The sequence below is a fragment of the Ascaphus truei genome, unplaced genomic scaffold, assembly GCF_040206685.1.
Source record: "Ascaphus truei isolate aAscTru1 unplaced genomic scaffold, aAscTru1.hap1 HAP1_SCAFFOLD_2579, whole genome shotgun sequence".
Classification (NCBI taxonomy): Eukaryota; Metazoa; Chordata; class Amphibia; order Anura; family Ascaphidae; genus Ascaphus; species Ascaphus truei.
In genome coordinates, this window is record NW_027455513.1 from 1 (window position 1) to 20,600 (window position 20,600).

The 20,600-nt window shown below is 66.4% G+C and overlaps 1 protein-coding gene across 1 annotated transcript; it reads right to left on the reverse strand.

The window, feature by feature from the left end:
* Nucleotides 1-486: 486 nt before the first annotated feature.
* Nucleotides 487-18,730, reverse strand: LOC142481363 (filamin-C-like; the record flags this gene model as incomplete). The annotated part of the gene is made up of 6 exons (XM_075582830.1): nt 487-739; nt 4,134-4,295; nt 6,942-7,115; nt 14,878-15,006; nt 17,536-17,676; nt 18,528-18,730. Coding segments are annotated over 6 exons (1,062 nt in total), but the record flags the coding sequence as incomplete, so codon positions are not given.
* Nucleotides 18,731-20,600: the final 1,870 nt, after the last annotated feature.

Genomic DNA, 20,600 nt, shown 5'->3' on the forward strand with positions numbered 1-20,600 from the left:
ACCAGGGAAGGGGAGGGGGGGAGAGAGAGACCAGGGGAGGGGGGGAGAGAGAGACCAGGGGAGGGGGGGAGAGAGAGACCAGGGGAGGGGGGGAGAGAGAGACCAGGGGAGGGGGGGAGAGAGAGACCAGGGGAGGGGGGGAGAGAGAGACCAGGGGAGGGGGGGAGAGAGAGACCAGGGGAGGGGGGGAGAGAGAGACCAGGGGAGGGGGGGAGAGAGAGACCAGGGGAGGGGGGGAGAGAGAGACCAGGGGAGGGGGGAGAGAGAGACCAGGGGAGGGGGGGAGAGAGAGACCAGGGGAGGGGGGGAGAGAGAGACCAGGGGAGGGGGGGAGAGAGAGACCAGGGGAGGGGGGGAGAGAGAGACCAGGGGAGGGGGGGAGAGAGAGACCAGGGGAGGGGGGGAGAGAGAGACCAGGGGAGGGGGGGAGAGAGAGACCAGGGGAGGGGGGGAGAGAGAGACCAGGGGAGGGGGGGAGAGAGAGACCAGGGGAGGGGGGAGAGAGAGAAGCAGAGAACGAGGGTCCTGTCCGTACCTGCGGTCCTGGTGTCCACAATGAACTCGGACACCTCGAAGGTGACCCCCTCGCGCAGACCCTTCCCCGACACCTTCACCCTGCTAGCGTCTCCGATCTCCGACTGTCCCACCATGATCTTGAAGGGGCTGTTGGTGACGTGTTTCCCGTTCTTCCTGACGCTCACCACGTGCTCCCCCACTTCCTTCGGGGTGAACGAGATTCCTACAGCGAGATAGATAGGGGGGCGGGGGGGTGTCAGAATTCAGACGTCCAGGGGGGGAGAAGTCTACAAGATGAGAGATGTGCTCCATACACATGTGCCAATATTCATCCGTCTTAATATTGCTTAATATTGCACTGACTTTCTGCTCCCCTAACTCCACCTACAACCGCTCCCCAAAACATCGCTCCCCTATCTCCTCCTATAACCGCTCCCCAAAACATCGCTCCCCTAACTCCTCCTATAACCACTCCCCAAAAAAACGCTGCCCTAACTTCGCTTCCCCGCATCTCCTCCCCGCGCCGCCCTCTCCTCCCCGCGCCCCTCTCCTCCCCGCCCTCTCCTCCCGCGACGCCCTCTCCTCCTCCCCGCGCCACCCTCTCCTCCCCGCGCCGCCCTCTCCTCCCCGCGTCGCCCTCTCCTCCCCGCCCTCTCCTCCCCGCGACGCCCTCTCCTCCCCGCGACGCCCTCTCCTCCCCGCGCCGCCCTCTCCTCCCCGCGCCGCCCTCTCCTCCTCCCCGCGCCGCCCTCTCCTCCCCGCGATGCCCTCTCCTCCCCGCGACGCCCTCTCCTCCCCGCGTCGCCCTCTCCTCCCCGCGTCGCCCTCTCCTCCTCCCCGCGACGCCCTCTCCTCCTCCCCGCGACGCCCTCTCCTCCTCCCCGCGACGCCCTCTCCTCCTCCCTGCGACGCCCTCTCCTCCTCCCCGCGTCGCCCTCTCCTCCCCGCCCTTTCCTCCCCGCGCCGCCCTCTCCTCCCTGCGCCGTCCTCTCCTCCCGCGCCGCCCTCTCCTCCCCGCGCCGCCCTCTCCTCCCCGCGCCGCCCTCCCGCGCCGCCCTCCCGCGACGCCCTCTCCTCCCCGCGACGCCCTCTCCTCCCAGCGACGCCCTCTCCTCCCCGCGACGCCCTCTCCTCCCCGCGACGCCCTCTCCTCCCCGAGCCGCCCTCTCCTCCCCGAGCCGCCCTCTCCTCCCCGAGCCGCCCTCTCCTCCCCGCGCCGCCCTCTCCTCCCCGAGCCGCCCTCTCCTCCCCGCCCTCTCCTCCCCGCGACGCCCTCCCGCGACGCCCTCCCGCGACGCTGTCTCCTCCCCGCGACGCCCTCTCCTCCCAGCGACGCCCTCTCCTCCCCGCGACGCCCTCTCCTCCCCGCGACGCCCTCTCCTCCCCGAGCCGCCCTCTCCTCCCCGAGCCGCCCTCTCCTCCCCGCGCCGCCCTCTCCTCCCCGCGCCGCCCTCTCCTCCCCGAGCCGCCCTCTCCTCCCCGAGCCGCCCTCTCCTCCCGCGCCGCCCTCTCCTCCCCGAGCCGCCCTCTCCTCCCCGCCCTCTCCTCCCCGCGACGCCCTCCCGCGACGCCCTCCCGCGACGCTGTCTCCTCCCCGCGACGCCCTCTCCTCCCAGCGACGCCCTCTCCTCCCCGCGACGCCCTCTCCTCCCCGCGACGCCCTCTCCTCCCCGAGCCGCCCTCTCCTCCCCGAGCCGCCCTCTCCTCCCCGCGCCGCCCTCTCCTCCCCGCGCCGCCCTCTCCTCCCCGCGCCGCCCTCTCCTCCCCGAGCCGCCCTCTCCTCCCCGAGCCGCCCTCTCCTCCCTCGAGCCGCCCTCTCCTCCCCGCGCCGCCCTCTCCTCCCCGCGCCGCCCTCTCCTCCCCGCGACGCCCTCTCCTCCCCGCGACGCCCTCTCCTCCCCGCGACGCCCTCTCCTCCCCGAGCCGCCCTCTCCTCCCCGAGCCGCCCTCTCCTCCCCGAGCCGCCCTCTCCTCCCCGCGCCGCCCTCTCCTCCCCGCGCCGCCCTCTCCTCCCCGCGCCGCCCTCTCCTCCCCGAGCCGCCCTCTCCTCCCTCGAGCCGCCCTCTCCTCCCTCGAGCCGCCCTCTCCTCCCCGCGCCGCCCTCTCCTCCCCGAGCCGCCCTCTCCTCCCTCGAGCCGCCCTCTCCTCCCCGCGCCGCCCTCTCCTCCTCCCCGCGCCGCCCTCTCCTCCTCCCCGCGCCGCCCTCTCCTCCTCCCCGCGCCGCCCTCTCCTCCTCCCCGCGCCGCCCTCTCCTCCTCCCCGCGCCGCCCTCTCCTCCTCCCCGAGCCGCCCTCTCCTCCCTCGAGCCGCCCTCTCCTCCCCGCGCCGCCCTCTCCTCCTCCCCGCGCCGCCCTCTCCTCCTCCCCGCGCCGCCCTCTCCTCCTCCCCGCGCCGCCCTCTCCTCCTCCCCGCGCCGCCCTCTCCTCCTCCCCGAGCCGCCCTCTCCTCCCTCGAGCCGCCCTCTCCTCCCCGAGCCGCCCTCTCCTCCCCGAGCCGCCCTCTCCTCCCCGCGACGCCCTCTCCTCCCCGCGACGCCCTCTCCTCCCCGCGACGCCCTCTCCTCCCCGCGACGCCCTCTCCTCCCCGCGCCGCCCTCTCCTCCCCGAGCCGCCCTCTCCTCCCCGAGCCGCCCTCTCCTCCCCGCGCCGCCCTCTCCTCCCCGCGCCGCCCTCTCCTCCCCGCGCCGCCCTCTCCTCCCCGAGCCGCCCTCTCCTCCCTCGAGCCGCCCTCTCCTCCCTCGAGCCGCCCTCTCCTCCCCGCGCCGCCCTCTCCTCCCCGAGCCGCCCTCTCCTCCCTCGAGCCGCCCTCTCCTCCCCGCGCCGCCCTCTCCTCCTCCCCGCGCCGCCCTCTCCTCCTCCCCGCGCCGCCCTCTCCTCCTCCCCGCGCCGCCCTCTCCTCCTCCCCGCGCCGCCCTCTCCTCCTCCCCGCGCCGCCCTCTCCTCCTCCCGCGCCGCCCTCTCCTCCTCCCCGAGCCGCCCTCTCCTCCCTCGAGCCGCCCTCTCCTCCCCGCGCCGCCCTCTCCTCCTCCCCGCGCCGCCCTCTCCTCCTCCCCGCGCCGCCCTCTCCTCCTCCCCGCGCCGCCCTCTCCTCCTCCCCGAGCCGCCCTCTCCTCCCTCGAGCCGCCCTCTCCTCCCCGCGCCGCCCTCTCCTCCTCCCCGCGCCGCCCTCTCCTCCTCCCCGCGCCGCCCTCTCCTCCTCCCCGCGCCGCCCTCTCCTCCTCCCCGCGCCGCCCTCTCCTCCTCCCCGAGCCGCCCTCTCCTCCCTCGAGCCGCCCTCTCCTCCCCGAGCCGCCCTCTCCTCCCCGAGCCGCCCTCTCCTCCCCGCGCCGCCCTCTCCTCCCCGCGCCGCCCTCTCCTCCTCGCGCCGCCCTCTCCTCCCCGCGACGCCCTCTCCTCCCCGCGCCGCCCTCTCCTCCCCGAGCCGCCCTCTCCTCCCCGAGCCGCCCTCTCCTCCCCGAGCCGCCCTCTCCTCCCCGAGCCGCCCTCTCCTCCCCGAGCCGCCCTCTCCTCCCCGCGCCGCCCTCTCCTCCCCGAGCCGCCCTCCCGCGCCGCCCTCTCCTCCCCGCGCCGCCCTCTCCTCCCCGCGCCGCCCTCTCCTCCCCGCGCCCCTTCCCTCACCGATGTGCCTGTTGGGCAGCCTTTTGAGCAGGCAGGGCTCCTCGTTCCCGGACAGAGCTCTGATGCTGGCGGTCAGCAGACTCAGGTCCGTCTCTGTGATCTTCAGTGACAAGTCCGTGGAGGTGCCCACGTTGAGCTGGGACGTCCTCATCGAGTCGTCTCCTGACGGGGCAGAGAGAGCCCGGGGATGTTATAGACAGGAGGCGGATAATGCGGGACAGAACGGGGGTATCCCTGCATTACAGCTCACAGATAACGGGGTGACACGGGTGTGAGGGAAGACAATGTGTAACAAGACACGGGCATAACTCAGCCCAAATAATTCAACCCAAATAATTCAGCCCAAATAATTCAGCCCAAATAATTCAGCCCAAATAATTCAGCACGATATGCTTCAAAGCGCCAAACGCAGCGATTCCAAGTCACGCCTGCCTGTCATACAGAATGGGGTTCCCGGGCCAGACCCTCCGTCCCTGCGTTACCCTATTACCTGTTACCTTGGGACTCCCTCCATTACCCTATTACCTGTTACCTTGGGACTCCCTCCGTCCCTCCATTACCCTATTACCTTGGGACTCCCTCCGTCCCTCCATTACCCTATTACCTGTTACCCTGGGACTCCCTCCATCCCTCCGTTACCCTATTACCTGTTACCTTGGGACTCCCTCCATCCCTCCGTTACCCTATTACCTGTTACCCTGGGACTCCCTCCGTCCCTCCGTTACCCTATTACCTGTTACCTTGGGACTCCCTCCATCCCTCCGTTACCCTATTACCTGTTACCCTGGGACTCCCTCCGTCCCTCCATTACCCTATTACCTGTTACCTTGGGACTCCCTCCGTCCCTCCATTAACCTATTACCTGTTACCCTGGGACTCCCTCCGTCCCTCCGTTACCCTATTACCTGTTACCCTGGGACTCCCTCCATCCCTCCGTTACCCTATTACCTGTTACCTTGGGACTCCCTCCGTCCCTCCGTTACCCTATTACCTGTTACCCTGGGACTCCCTCCGTCCCTCCGTTACCCTATTACCTGTTACCTTGGGACTCCCTCCATTACCCTATTACCTGTTACCCAGGGACTCCCTCCGTCCCTGCGTTACCCTGGGACTCCCTCCGTCCCTGCGTTACCCTGTTACCCTGGGACTCCCTCTGTCCCTGCGTTAACCTGGGACTCCCTCCGTCCCTGCATTACCCTGGGACTCCCTCTGTCCCTGCGTTACCCTGGGACTCCCTCCGTCCCTGCGTTGCCCTGTTACCCTGGGACTCCCTTCGTCCCTGCGTTACCCTGTTACCTGTTACCTTGGGACTCCCTCCGTCCCTGCGTTACCCTGTTACCTGTTACCTTGGGACTCCCTCCGTCCCTGCGTTACCCTGTTACCCTGGGACTCCCTCCGTCCCTGCGTTACCCTGGGACTCCCTCCGTCCATGCGTTACCCTGGGACTCCCTCCGTCCCTGCGTTACCCTGGGACTCCCTCCGTCCCTGCGTTAGCCTGTTACCCTGGGACTCCCTCCGTCCCTGCGTTACCCCGTTACCCTGGGACTCCCTCCGTCCCTGCGTTACCCTGGGACTCCCTCCGTCCCTGCGTTACCCTGTTACCCTGGGACTCCCTCCGTCCCTGCGTTACCCTGTTACCCTGGGACTCCCTCCGTCCCTGCGTTACCCTGTTACCCTGGGACTCCCTCCGTCCCTGCGTTACCCTGGGACTCCCTCCGTCCCTGCGTTACCCTGTTACCCTGGGACTCCCTCCGTCCCTGCGTTACCCTGTTACCCTGGGACTCCCTCCGTCCCTGCGTTACCCTGGGACTCCCTCTGTCCCTGCGTTACCCCGTTACTCCCTCCGTCCCTGCGTTACCCCCTCCTGCCCTGCGTTACCCTGGGACTCCCTCCGGCCCTGCGTTACCCTGGGACTCCCTCCGGCCCTGCGTTACCCTGGGACTCCCTCCGGCCCTGCGTTACCCCGTTACTCCCTCCGGCCCTGCGTTACCCTGGGACTCCCTCCGGCCCTGCGTTACCCTGGGACTCCCTCCGGCCCTGCGTTACCCCGGGACTCCCTCCGGCCCTGCGTTACCCCGGGACTCCCTCCGGCCCTGCGTTACCCCGGGACTCCCTCCGGCCCTGCGTTACCCTGGGACTCCCTCCGTCCCTGCGTTACCCCGTTACCCTGGGACTCCCTCCGGCCCTGCGTTACCCCGGGACTCCCTCCGTCCCTGCGTTACCCCGTTACCCTGGGACTCCCTCCGGCCCTGCGTTACCCCGTTACTCCCTCCGGCCCTGCGTTACCCTGGGACTCCCTCCGGCCCTGCGTTACCCCGGGACTCCCTCCGGCCCTGCGTTACCCCGGGACTCCCTCCGGCCCTGCGTTACCCTGGGACTCCCTCCGTCCCTGCGTTACCCTGGGACTCCCTCCGTCCCTGCGTTACCCTGTTACTCCCTCCGTCCCTGCGTTACCCTGTTACCCTGGGACTCCCTCCGTCCCTGCGTTACCCCGTTACCCTGGGACTCCCTCCGTCCCTGCGTTACCCCGTTACCCTGGGACTCCCTCCGTCCCTGCGTTACCCCGTTACCCTGGGACTCCCTCCGTCCCAGCGTTACCCCGTTACTCCCTCCGGCCCTGCGTTACCCTGGGACTCCCTCCGTCCCTGCGTTACCCCGTTACCCTGGGACTCCCTCCGTCCCTGCGTTACCCCGTTACCCTGGGACTCCCTCCGTCCCTGCGTTACCCCGTTACTCCCTCCGGCCCTGCGTTACCCTGGGACTCCCTCCGGCCCTGCGTTACCCCGTTACCCCGGGGCCCCCCGTTACCTGTTATCTTGGCAGTGAAGGGGCTCCCTTGGATGTGCTTGTCATCGAAGCGCACGATGATGCTGTAGTCTCCGGGGGCTGACGGCATGTAGGACACGGTGCAGGTGCCGTCCTTATTGTCCTTGCAGGTGATCTCCGCCTTGGAGGGGCCCTCCACCGCCAGGGACAGGCCCCCTGTGCCGGGGGAGGAGAAGAGGGCTTACTGGGGGAGCGCCACCGCCAGGGACAGGCCCCCTGTGCCGGGGGAGGAGAAGAGGGCTTACTGGGGGAGCGCCACCGCCAGTGACACGCCCCCTGTGCCGGGGGAGGAGAAGAGGGCTTACTGGGGGAGCGCCACCGCCAGGGACAAGCCCCCTGTGCCGGGGGAGGAGAAGAGGCTTACTGGGGGAGCGCCACCGCCAGGGACACGCCCCCTGTGCCGGGGGAGGAGAAGAGGCTTACTGGGGGAGCGCCACCGCCAGGGACAGGCCCCCTGTGCCGGGGGAGGAGAAGAGGCTTACTGGGGGAGCGCCACCGCCAGGGACACGCCCCCTGTGCCGGGGGAGGAGAAGAGGGCTTACTGGGGGAGCGCCACCGCCAGGGACAGGCCCCCTGTGCCGGGGGAGGAGAAGAGGCTTACTGGGGGAGCGCCACCGCCAGGGACAGGCCCCCTGTGCCGGGGGAAGAGAAGAGGCTTACTGGGGGAGCGCCACCGCCAGGGACAAGCCCCCTGTGCCGGGGGAGGAGAAGAGGCTTACTGGGGGAGCGCCACCGCCAGGGACAACCCGCCTGTGCCGGGGGAAGAGAAGAGGGCTTACTGGGGGAGCGTCACCGCCAGGGACAGGCCCCCTGTGCCGGGGGGAGGAGAAGAGGCTTACTGGGGGAGCGCCACCGCCAGGGACAAGCCCCCTGTGCCGGGGGAGGAGAAGAGGGGTTACTGGGGGAGCGCCACCGCCAGTGACAAGCCCCCTGTGCCGGGGGAAGAGAAGAGGGCTTACTGGGGGAGCGCCACCGCCAGTGACAAGCCCCCTGTGCCGGGGGAGGAGAAGAGGGCTTACTGGGGGAGCGCCACCGCCAGTGACAAGCCCCCTGTGCCGGGGGAAGAGAAGAGGGGTTACTGGGGGAGCGCCACCGCCAGTGACAAGCCCCCTGTGCCGGGGGAGGAGAAGAGGGCTTACTGGGGGAGCGCCACCGCCAGGGACAAGCCCCCTGTGCCGGGGGAGGAGAAGAGGCTTACTGGGGGAGCGCCACCGCCAGGGACAAGCCCCCTGTGCCGGGGGAGGAGAAGAGGCTTACTGGGGGAGCGCCACCGCCAGGGACAGGCCCCCTGTGCCGGGGGAGGAGAAGAGGGCTTACTGGGGGAGCGCCACCGCCAGGGACAAGCCCCCTGTGCCGGGGGAGGAGAAGAGGCTTACTGGGGGAGCGCCACCGCCAGGGACAAGCCCCCTGTGCCGGGGGAGAAGAGGCTTACTGGGGGAGCGCCACCGCCAGGGACAGGCCCCCTGTGCCGGGGGGAGGAGAAGAGGGCTTACTGGGGGAGTGCCACCGCCAGGGACAAGCCCCCTGTGCCGGGGGAGAAGAGGCTTACTGGGGGAGCGCCACCGCCAGTGACAAGCCCCCTGTGCCGGGGGAGGAGAAGAGGCTTACTAGGGGAGCGCCACCGCCAGGGACAAGCCCCCTGTGCCGGGGGAGGAGAAGAGGCTTACTGGGGGAGCGCCACCGCCAGGGACAAGCCCCCTGTGCCGGGGGGAGAGAAGAGGGCTTACTGGGGGAGCGCCACCGCCAGGGACAAGCCCCCTGTGCCGGGGGGAGAGAAGAGGGCTTACTGGGGGAGCGCCACCGCCAGGGACACGCCCACTGTGCCGGGGGAAGAGAAGAGGGCTTACTGGGGGAGCGCCACCGCCAGGGACAAGCCCACTGTGCCGGGGGAAGAGAAGAGGCTTACTGGGGGAGCGCCACCGCCAGGGACACACCCCCTGTGACGGGGGAGGAGAAGAGGGCTTACTGGGGGAGCACCACCGCCAGGGACAAGCCCCCTGTGCCGGGGGGAGAGAAGAGGGCTTACTGGGGGAGCGCCACCGCCAGGGACAAGCCCCCTGTGCCGGGGGAAGAGAAGAGGGCTTACTGGGGGAGCGCCACCGCCAGGGACACGCCCCCTGTGCCGGGGGAGGAGAAGAGGCTTACTGGGGGAGCGTCACCGCCAGGGACAAGCCCCCTGTGCCGGGGGAGGAGAAGAGGCTTACTGGGGGAGCGCCACCGCCAGGGACAAGCCCCCTGTGCCGGGGGAGGAGAAGAGGGCTTACTGGGGGAGCGCCACCGCCAGGGACAAGCCCCCTGTGCCGGGGGAGGAGAAGAGGCTTACTGGGGGAGCGCCACCGCCAGGGACAAGCCCCCTGTGCCGGGGGAGAAGAGGCTTACTGGGGGAGCGCCACCGCCAGGGACAAGCCCCCTGTGCCGGGGGGAGAGAAGAGGCTTACTGGGGGAGCGCCACCACCAGGGACAAGCCCCCTGTGCCGGGGGAAGAGAAGAGGCTTACTGGGGGAGCGCCACCGCCACGGACAAGCCCCCTGTGCCGGGGGAGGAGAAGAGGCTTACTGGAGGAGCGCCACCACCAGGGACAAGCCCCCTGTGCCGGGGGAGGAGAAGAGGGCTTACTGGGGGAGCGCCACCACCAGGGACAAGCCCCCTGTGCCGGGGGAGGAGAAGAGGGCTTACTGGGGGAGCGCCACCGCCAGGGACAAGCCCCCTGTGCCGGGGGAGGAGAAGAGGCTTACTGGGGGAGCGCCACCGCCAGGGACAAGCCCCCTGTGCCGGGGGAGGAGAAGAGGCTTACTAAGGGAGCGCCACCGCCAGGGACAGGCCGCCTGTGCCGGGGGAAGAGAAGAGGCTTACTGGGGGAGCGCCACCGCCAAGGACAAGCCCCCTGTGCCGGGGGAGGAGAAGAGGCTTACTGGGGGAGCGCCACCGCCAGGGACAAGCCCCCTGTGCCGGGGGGAGAGAAGAGGCTTACTGGGGGAGCGCCACCACCAGGGACAAGCCCCCTGTGCCGGGGGAAGAGAAGAGGCTTACTGGGGGAGCGCCACCGCCAGGGACAAGCCGCCTGTGCCGGGGGAGGAGAAGAGGCTTACTGGGGGAGCGCCACCGCCAGGGACAGGCCCCCTGTGCCGGGGGAGGAGAAGAGGCTTACTGGGGGAGCGCCACCGCCAGGGACAAGCCCCCTGTGCCGGGGGAAGAGAAGAGGGCTTACTGGGGGAGCGCCACCACCAGGGACAAGCCGCCTGTGCCGGGGGAGGAGAAGAGGCTTACTGGGGGAGCGCCACCGCCAGGGACAAGCCCCCTGTGCCGGGGGAGGAGAAGAGGCTTACTGGGGGAGCGCCACCGCCAGGGACAAGCCGCCTGTGCCGGGGGAGGAGAAGAGGCTTACTGGGGGAGCGCAACCACCAGGGACAAGCCCCCTGTGCCGGGGGAGGAGAAGAGGGCTTACTGGGGGAGCGCCACCACCAGGGACAAGCCCCCTGTGCCGGGGGGAGAGAAGAGGGCTTACTGGGGGAGCGCCACCGCCAGGGACACGCCCCCTGTGCCGGGGGAGGAGAAGAGGGCTTACTGGGGGAGCGCCACCGCCAGGGACAAGCCCCCTGTGCCGGGGGAGGAGAAGAGGGCTTACTGGGGAAGCGCCACCGCCAGGGACAAGCCCCCTGTGCCGGGGGAAGAGAAGAGGCTTACTGGGGGAGCGCCACCGCCAGGGACAGGCCCCCTGTGCCGGGGGAGGAGAAGAGGGCTTACTGGGGGAGCGCCACCGCCAGGGACACGCCCCCTGTGCCGGGGGAGGAGAAGAGGGCTTACTGGGGGAGCGCCACCACCAGGGACAAGCCCCCTGTGCCGGGGGAAGAGAAGAGGCTTACTGGGGGAGCGCCACCGCCACGGACAAGCCCCCTGTGCCGGGGGAGGAGAAGAGGCTTACTGGAGGAGCGCCACCACCAGGGACAAGCCGCCTGTGCCGGGGGAGGAGAAGAGGCTTACTGGGGGAGCGCCACCACCAGGGACAAGCCCCCTGTGCCGGGGGAGGAGAAGAGGGCTTACTGGGGGAGCGCCACCGCCAGGGACAAGCCCCCTGTGCCGGGGGAGGAGAAGAGGCTTACTGGGGGAGCGCCACCGCCAGGGACAAGCCCCCTGTGCCGGGGGAGGAGAAGAGGCTTACTGGGGGAGCGCCACCGCCAGGGACAGGCCGCCTGTGCCGGGGGAAGAGAAGAGGCTTACTGGGGGAGCGCCACCGCCAAGGACAAGCCCCCTGTGCCGGGGGAGGAGAAGAGGCTTACTAAGGGAGCGCCACCGCCAGGGACAGGCCGCCTGTGCCGGGGGAAGAGAAGAGGCTTACTGGGGGAGCGCCACCGCCAAGGACAAGCCCCCTGTGCCGGGGGAGGAGAAGAGGCTTACTGGGGGAGCGCCACCGCCAGGGACAAGCCCCCTGTGCCGGGGGGAGAGAAGAGGCTTACTGGGGGAGCGCCACCACCAGGGACAAGCCCCCTGTGCCGGGGGAAGAGAAGAGGCTTACTGGGGGAGCGCCACCGCCAGGGACAAGCCCCCTGTGCCGGGGGAGGAGAAGAGGCTTACTGGGGGAGCGCCACCACCAGGGACAAGCCGCCTGTGCCGGGGGAGGAGAAGAGGCTTACTGGGGGAGCGCCACCGCCAGGGACAAGCCCCCTGTGCCGGGGGAGGAGAAGAGGCTTACTGGGGGAGCGCCACCGCCAGGGACAAGCCGCCTGTGCCGGGGGAGGAGAAGAGGCTTACTGGGGGAGCGCAACCACCAGGGACAAGCCCCCTGTGCCGGGGGAGGAGAAGAGGGGTTACTGGGGGAGCGCCACCACCAGGGACAAGCCCCCTGTGCCGGGGGGAGAGAAGAGGGCTTACTGGGGGAGCGCCACCGCCAGGGACACACCCCCTGTGCCGGGGGAGGAGAAGAGGGCTTACTGGGGGAGCGCCACCGCCAGGGACAAGCCCCCTGTGCCGGGGGAGGAGAAGAGGCTTACTGGGGGAGCGCCACCGCCAGGGACAAGCCCCCTGTGCCGGGGGAGGAGAAGAGGGCTTACTGGGGGAGCGCCACCGCCAGGGACAAGCCCCCTGTGCCGGGGGAGGAGAAGAGGGCTTACTGGGGAAGCGCCACCGCCAGGGACACGCCCCCTGTGCCGGGGGAAGAGAAGAGGGCTTACTGGGGGAGCGTCACCGCCAGGGACAGGCCCCCTGTGCCGGGGGAAGAGAAGAGGGCTTACTGGGGGAGCGCCACCGCCAGGGACACGCCCCCTGTGCCGGGGGAGGAGAAGAGGGCTTACTGGGGGAGCGTCACCGCCAGGGACAAGCCCCCTGTGCCGGGGGAGGAGAAGAGGCTTACTGGGGGAGCGTCACCGCCAGGGACACGCCCCCTGTGCCGGGGGAAGAGAAGAGGCTTACTGGGGGAGCGCCACCGCCAGGGACAAGCCCCCTGTGCCGGGGGAGAAGAGGCTTACTGGGGGAGCGCCACCACCAGGGACAAGCCCCCTGTGCCGGGGGAAGAGAAGAGGGCTGACAGGGGGAGCAGGGACCGGTCTTATTGAGACAAGGCCACGGATCCGTGACCAATCAGTGGCCCGTGTCCTATTTGCTGTGACGTCGCCTTCCCTTCGCTCGGGAGTATTTCAGATTTAATCAAATGATCGGGGCTGCAATCTCCCCAGGCAGAGGAGAGGGCGGCTTCACAGGGGGCTGCAATCTCCCCAGGCAGGGGAGAAGGCGGCTTCACAGGGGGCTGCAATCTCCCCAGGCAGAGGAGAGGGCGGCTTCACAGGGGGCTGCAATCTCCCCAGGCAGGGGAGAGGGCGGCTTCACAGGGGGCTGCAATCTCCCCAGGCAGGGGAGAGGGCGGCTTCGCAAGGGGCTGCAATCTCCCCAGGCAGGGGAGAAGGCGGCTTCTCAGGGGGCTGCAATCTCCCCAGGCAGGGGAGAAGGCGGCTTCTCAGGGGGCTGCAATCTCCCAAGGCAGGGGAGAAGGCGGCTTCACAGGGGGCTGCAATCTCCCCAGGCAGAGGAGAAGGCGGCTTCACAGGGGGCTGCAATCTCCCCAGGCAGAGGAGAAGGCGGCTTCCCAGGGGGCTGCAATCTCCTCAGGCAGGGGAGAGGGTGGCTTCACAGGGGGCTGCAATCTCCCCAGGCAGGGGAGAGGGCGGCTTCACAGGGGGCTGCAATCTCCCCAGGCAGGGGAGAAGGCAGCTTCCCAGGGGGCTGTGGTTTTGTAGCTATAGAGGAAATATTGGGGCGTACGTATGAAGCAAACCGTGGTGCAGATCTGGGGAACACAAACCGAATCTTATGTCTAAAACAGTTACCGCTATATTCATTTTAAGGGGATCGCGGGTCATGTGACGTCACACCACCGCGTCGTTTGATGCGCGTTGCCATGGTGATGCGTCGCTGAAGAGCCGGCAGAGAGCATCTAAGGGAGTTCCCGGCCTCACGCCTCCCCCGGCATTTCATTTAAATGCCTCTGCAACCGCCGCGCCCCCCCCATGAAATTCTTGCGCCCCCCAGTTTGCGCCCCCCTGGTCTAGATCACCGGTGGAGAAACTCCAGCATTCAAGGGCCACCAACAGGTCAGGGTTTCAGGATATCCCTGCTTCAGCACAGGTGGCTCAGTCTTCGACTGGAGTTGCCCCCCCCCCCCCCGGGGTAGATGTTTGCCCCAGAACTGTAGCACTTTATCCTTTATACATTGCCCCTGATCTGTTAGCCTGTGCCCCTGTACGCCTGTGCCCCTGTACGCCCCTGTGCCCCTGTACGCCTGTGCCCCTGTACGCCTGTACGCCTGTGCCCCTGTACGCCCCTGTGCCTGTGCCCCTGTGATTGTGCCCCTGTACGCCCCTGTGCCTGTGCCCCTGTGATTGTGCCCTTGTACGCCTGTGCCCCTGTACGCCTGTGCCCCTGTACGCCCCTGTGCCCCTGTGATTGTGCCCCTGTACGCCCCTGTACGCCTGTGCCAATGTACGCCTGTGCCCCTGTGCCTTTGCCCCTGTGATTGTGCCCCTGTACGCCTGTGCCCCTGTACGCCTGTGCCCCTGTACGCCTGTGCCCCTGTACGCCTGTGCCCCTGTACGCCTGTGCCCCTGTACGCCTGTGCCCCTGTGCCCCTGTGCGCCTGTGCCCCTGTACGCCTGTGCCCCTGTGCGCCCCTGTGCCTGTGCCCCTGTACGCCCCTGTGCCTGTGCCCCTGTGCCCCTGTACGCCCCTGTGCCCCTGTACGCCTGTGCCCCTGTGCCTGTGCCCCTGTGCCCCTGTACGCCCGTGCCCCTGTACGCCCCTGTGCCCCTGTACCCCTGTACGCCCCTGTGCCCCTGTACGCCCCTGTACGCCCCTGTGCCCCTGTACGCCTGGGCCCCTGTACGCCCCTGTGCCTGTGCCCCTGTACGCCCCTGTGCCCCTGTACGCCTGGGCCGCTGTACGCCCCTGTGCCTGTGCCCCTGTACGCCCCTGTGCCCCTGTACGCCTGTGCCCCTGTACGCCCCTGTGCCCCTGTACGCCCCTGTGCCTGTGCCCCTGTACGCCTGTTCCTGTGCCCCTGTACGCCTGTGCCCCTGTACGCCTGTGCCCCTGTGCCCCTGTACGCCTGTGCCCCTGTGCCCCTGTGCCCCTGTACGCCTGTGCCCCTGTACGCCCCTGTGCCTGTGCCCCTGTACGCCTGTGCCCCTGTACGCCCCTGTGCCTGTGCCCCTGTACGCCCCTGTGCCCCTGTACGCCCCTGTACGCCTGTGCCTGTACCCCTGTACGCCCCTGTGCCCCTGCCGGTTCTAGGTGAGATACCGAGCGCAGGAGAGAGAAGAGAAACAGACGTATGCGATGGGTCCCACGGGCAGACGGGAGGAGGTTCGGGCCCTGCTTTGTAGGGAGGAGGGGAGGGGCGCGGGGGCTGGGTTTTGGCGCTGAACGGACGTACCTTCCCCAGCGTCCTTCGTCACAATGGTGAATGTGGCGGGCTTGTTCACCATTCCGTGGCTCAGGCCCGGCCCGTACGCGTTTACGTGGCGGCTGTTAATGGCATCTACGTAAAACTGCAGCGGGCTCCCTGGGAAGGCAGGGAAGTACATCTCGGTGAGTATTACCCCATGGCATCACCACTATGACATCACCACTATGACATCACCACTATGACATCACCACTTTGGCATCACCACTATGACATCACCTTATCACTCCCTCAGTCTGTCAGTGTCACACACGCAGGGTGGGGGGTGGGGGGCGTATTGGCGAGAAGAGGGGGACGGGCACGCTCAGTCTGTCAGTGTCACACACGCAGGGTGGGGGGTGGGGGGCGTATTGGCGAGAGGAGGGGGACGGGCACGCTCAGTCTGTCAGTGTCACACACGCAGGGTGGGGGGGTGGGGCGGCATATTGGCGAGAGGAGGGGGACGGGCACGCTCAGTCTGTCAGTGTCACACACGCAGGGTGGGGCGGCATATTGGCGAGAGGAGGGGGACGGGCACGCTCAGTCTGTCAGTGTCACACACGCAGGGTGGGGGGGCGTATTGTCGAGAGGAGGGGGAGGGGCACCCTCAGTCTGTCAGTGTCACACACGCAGGGTGGGGGGCTTATTGGCGAGAGGAGGGGGAGGGGCACGCTCAGTCTGTCAGTGTCACACACGCAGGGTGGGGGGGTATTGGCGAGAAGAGGGGGAGGGGCACGCTCAGTCTGTCATTGTCACACACGCAGGGTGGGGGGGTATTGGCGAGAAGAGGGGGAGGGGCACGCTCAGTCTGTCAGAGTCACAGACGCAGGGTGGGGGGCGGCGTATTGGCGAGAGGAGGGGCACGTTCAGTCTGTCAGTGTCACACACGCAGGGTGGGGGTTGGGGGGGCGTATTGGCGAGAGGAGGGGGAGGGGCACGCTCAGTCTGTCAGTGTCACACACGCAGGGTGGGGGGTGGGGGGTATTGGCGAGAAGAGGGGGAGGGGCACGCTCAGTCTGTCATTGTCACACACACAGGGTTTTGGGGGGTATTGGCGAGAAGAGGGGGACGGGCACGCTCAGTCTGTCAGTGTCACAGACGCAGGGTGGGGGGTGGGGCGGCGTATTGGCGAGAGGAGGGGCACGTTCAGTCTGTCAGTGTCACACACGCAGGGTGGGGGTTGGGGGGGCGTATTGGCGAGAGGAGGGGGAGGGGCACGCTCAGTCTGTCAGTGTCACACACGCAGGGTGGGGGGGTATTGGCGAGAAGAGGGGGAGGGGCACGCTCAGTCTGTCAGTGTCACAGACGCAGGGTGGGGCGGCGTATTGGCGAGAGGAGGGGGAGGGGCACGCTCAGTCTGTCAGTGTCACACACGCAGGGTGGGGGGGCGTATTGGCGAGAGGAGGGGCACGCTCAGTCTGTCAGTGTCACACACACAGGGTGGGGGGGTCAGTGAGAGGAGGGGGGTGGGTGCCCTCAGCCTGTATGTGTCACACACATGGTGGGGGGAATGGGGGGGGGGTCAGTGAGAGGAGGGGGTGGGCGCACTCAGTCTGTGTCACACACACGGTGGGGGATGTGTGGGGTCAGTGAGAGGGGTGGGCGCCCTCAGTCTGTGTCACACACACGGTGGGGGATGTGTGGGGTCAGTGAGAGGAGGGGGTGGGCGCCCTCAGTCTGTGTCACACACACATTGAGGGATGTGGGGGGTCAGTGAGAGGAGGGGGCGCCCTCAGTCTGTGTCACACACACAGTGGGGGATGTGGGGGGTCAGTGAGAGGAGGGGGTGGGTGCCCTCAGTCTGTGTCACACACACAGTGGGGGATGTGGGGGGTCAGTGAGAGGAGGGGGTGGGCGCCCTCAGTCTGTGTCACACACACAGTGGGGGATGTGGGGGGTCAGTGAGAGGAGGGGGTGGGTGCCCTCAGTCTGTGTCACACACACAGTGGGGGATGTGTGGGGTCAGTGAGAGGAGGGGGCGCCCTCAGTCTGTGTCACACACACAGTGGGGGATGTGGGGAGTCAGTGAGAGGAGGGGGTGGGCGCCCTCAGTCTGTGTCACACACACAGTGGGGGATGTGGGGGGTCAGTGAGAGGAGGGGGTGGGCGCCCTCAGTCTGTGTCACACACACAGTGGGGGATGTGGGGGGTCAGTGAGAGGAGGGGGTGGGTGCCCTCAGTCTGTGTCACACACACGGTGGGGGATCTGTGGGGTCAGTGAGAGGAGGGGGCGCCCTCAGTCTGTGTCACACACACGGTGGGGGATGTGTGGGGTCAGTGAGAGGAGGGGGTGCCCTCAGTCTGTGTCACACACACGGTGGGGGATGTGTGGGGTCAGTGAGAGGAGGGGGTGCCCTCAGTCTGTGTCACACACACAGTGGGGGATGTGGGGGGTCAGTGAGAGGAGGGGGTGGGCGCCCTCAGTCTGTGTCACACACACAGTGGGGGATGTGGGGGGTCAGTGAGAGGAGGGGGTGGGTGCCCTCAGTCTGTGTCACACACACAGTGGGGGATGTGGGGGGTCAGTGAGAGGAGGGGGTGGGCGCCCTCAGTCTGTGTCACACACACGGTGGGGGATGTGTGGGGTCAGTGAGAGGGGTGGGCGCCCTCAGTCTGTACGTGGGATCCGTGGCTCCGTGGCTACGTTACCTGGGATATGATTCCCATCGTACTTGATGTCCATCTCGTGCAGCCCTTTCTCCACGGGGGCGAATTTCACGGTCACCGTCCCGTCCTTGTTATCAGTAATGTGGGGGCGAGCGGTCTTCCCCGAGGGCATGCGGACCTCCCCTAAATCCAGAGGCACAGGTCAGACCCCCACAGGGGAAACGCGTGGGACCTGGGGCATGCTGGGAGAACTGGTTTTAACCCATTGGATGTCCGAGGGTACTGGGAACACAGTATTCTGGCAGCCAAGAGGTTAAGGCCAAGCCATTGTATCCTGGGCCCACAACCTCTAGGACAGGAAGGCCGCAGCACACAGTCTGTAACCGCCATCAGCAATGGATCACCGCTATCTCTGAGGGCTGGCCAAGGGCCACCAACAGGTCACGTTTTCAGGCAATCCCTGCTTCAGCACAGATGGCTCAAGTCAATGACTGGCTAACTCCAGTAGTCAAGGGCCACCAGCAGGCAAGGTTGTCAGGATAGCCCTGCTTCAGCACAAGTGGCTCAGTCTTTGACTGAGCCACTGATTGAGCCACTTGTGCTGAAGCTGAGATATCCATAAAACGTGGCCCTCGAGCACTGCAGTTGGCCACCCCTGGGTTATTATAACCCTGACTTAAAGTGACCGCTGCAGGGCCATCCTCCCTCCCCCCGCACCCGGGTGATTGACCCCTCGTGGCCGCGCTGAGTACCTGTCCGTGTGTTTTCATCGTGCAATAAAACATCGGCTCTCTAACGGCGCTCTCCCCCCCCCGTGCCGCGCTCTCCCCGCCACGTGCCGCGCCCTTCCCCCCCCGTGCCGCGCTCCCCCCCCCCCCGTGCTGCGCACTCCACATCCCGTGACCCCAAGGTCAGCCCACAAACCCCCCTCCCACTGCATACATACACATACTGATGCACGGGGAGAGTGGGGGTCCCACGCAGGGTTGATAGCATTATGCTAGCCTTTGGTGTGGGACCATTAGCCGGGGTACCTGTGATCTCTCCTTTCTGCACAGTGAAGGGGATGACCAGGTTAAATGGCCTCAGCATGGTGTCCAAATTATCCACGGGGACCACGGGCTCCTCGGTGGCCTGCAGGGGACAAGACAGGACAGGCAGTGAGACACAGGGACGCAAGGGGGCGCCAGAGAGGACAGGAAGTGACAACACGCTCAAAGTGGAGTGGTCGCCTCTGCTATAACAACAATGCAGGAAACAGGAAATGACATCACAGAAATCAGGGAGACTGCGATTTCATAGGAAATAGGAAGATCACAGGAAGAAACGGGGTCAGACGAGAGCTCTGAGGTCACAGGAACACCAAGAGGTCAAACGGTGCCAGAGGAAAAGCGAGGTCATGGCCAACAGGAAGTGATGTCACGGTACAGAGGAAGTGGTTTCTCGGAAAACAGAAGTGCCGTCACAGTGAACGGGAAGTTGAATCATAGAGAGGGAAACAGGAAGTAGTGCAAGCAGGAGACTGACGTCACCGCAAAAAGAACATGGCGTCAGAGTGAGGGGCTGTGAGAAACAGGCACGGAGCAGCCTCCCAGGAGAGGAGGTAACAGCACGGAGCAGCCTCCCAGCAGAGGAGGTAACGGCAGGGAGCAGCCTCCCAGCAGAGGAGGTAACGGCAGGGAGCAGCCTCCCAGCACAGGCGGTAACGGCAAGAACGATAAGAAAAACCAAGGGGAGCTGCTGCTGGGTTTATGAGTTTGCGCTGAAGCACAGGACAAACCGCTGAAACAGTCGCCGAATGTATCTTTATTACTCTTTCCGTTCCCAAAGTTTCCCAGCCCCCCTTTCTGGCCCAAGCAGTTCACCCCCTCTGCTGGAAGGCGGCATCCTGGATCCACTACTCTTTCAGTGAGGAAACACTTGCTCATTTTCTCCGGGCACAATCTCTTACTCTTGCGTTCCTCTTCCCCCCAAATTTGCGTCCCCACTGCACCATGCCGACACCCCTACTGGGCCCAGAGGTCAAAGGGCAGTTAAAAAAAAGTAGCGGTACTTTGCCGGACCATTTGAGCAGCCGTTACCACATCTCTCCTGCTATAAAGAAACGCGGGAAGGGGAGCGGCGAGCCCCCCCAAACTCTGACCTGTGGGGTCCTGCCGAGGCCTCACCTCATATATGCAACCCTGCCTCTCCCACAAACTGTCAGCTCTTGGGGTTAGAACCGGGGGGCTCAAGTCCAGTCCTCAAGTCCCCCCCCCCCCCCCCACCAGGTTAGGTTTTTAGGATATCCCTGCTTCAGCACAGGTGGTTCGACTAAGCCTCTGATTGAGCCACCTGTGCTGAAGCAGGGATATTCTGAAACCCTGACCTGGAGGGGGGGGGGCTTGAGGATGAGTTGAGCCCCCCCTGGGTTGGAGCATGCCCTGTTTTTGGGGTAATATAACAAAAGACAGATAAAGTGCGCAAATTAATAATTCTATTGAGTAAACCCTTAACCACCGTGTGTTAGATAAAACAAAATACAACCTCTAAATCGATAGGTGACCTGCAGCTATATGAACAGGGGTAAACCCCTAGGCAACTGAAACAAAAAAGACAAAAGCGCAAACGCACATAGTGAAGTTTGTAAAATTGGGTGGATATAATTTTAGGGTATAATATCTGCGTACATCAGGTTAGTGGGTATAAAGCATTTCATGTGCAATACATGAGTTTACCAACGCCGCACTGCCGCCTCCAGACTTAAGGAATTCTCTCTCACAGCATCCAGGACACACTGTCTCGGTTATAGTAGGAAACCTCCTCTGTGGTGCTTTGTCTCGGTCAGTCTCCTTCCCCGATCGCTGCCGTTATAGCTGCTCCTTCTCGGGTCTGTTTCCAGCTACCACTGCGTCCCAGCTCACTTCGGCAGTAGGTCACGTGTCCCGCGGGGTTTTTGACCGGCCGCAAAGGGAGGTGATGCCGTAAAGCACGATCTTAGCTTTACTACAATTTGCCGAATGTAGTTATTTTGTGAGAAATCAGTCCAATGCAGGAAAAATCACACAAAGTGTGGGGATACAGTCCTAGGACTTGTTAAAATCTTTATCCAACGCGTTTCGAAGCAT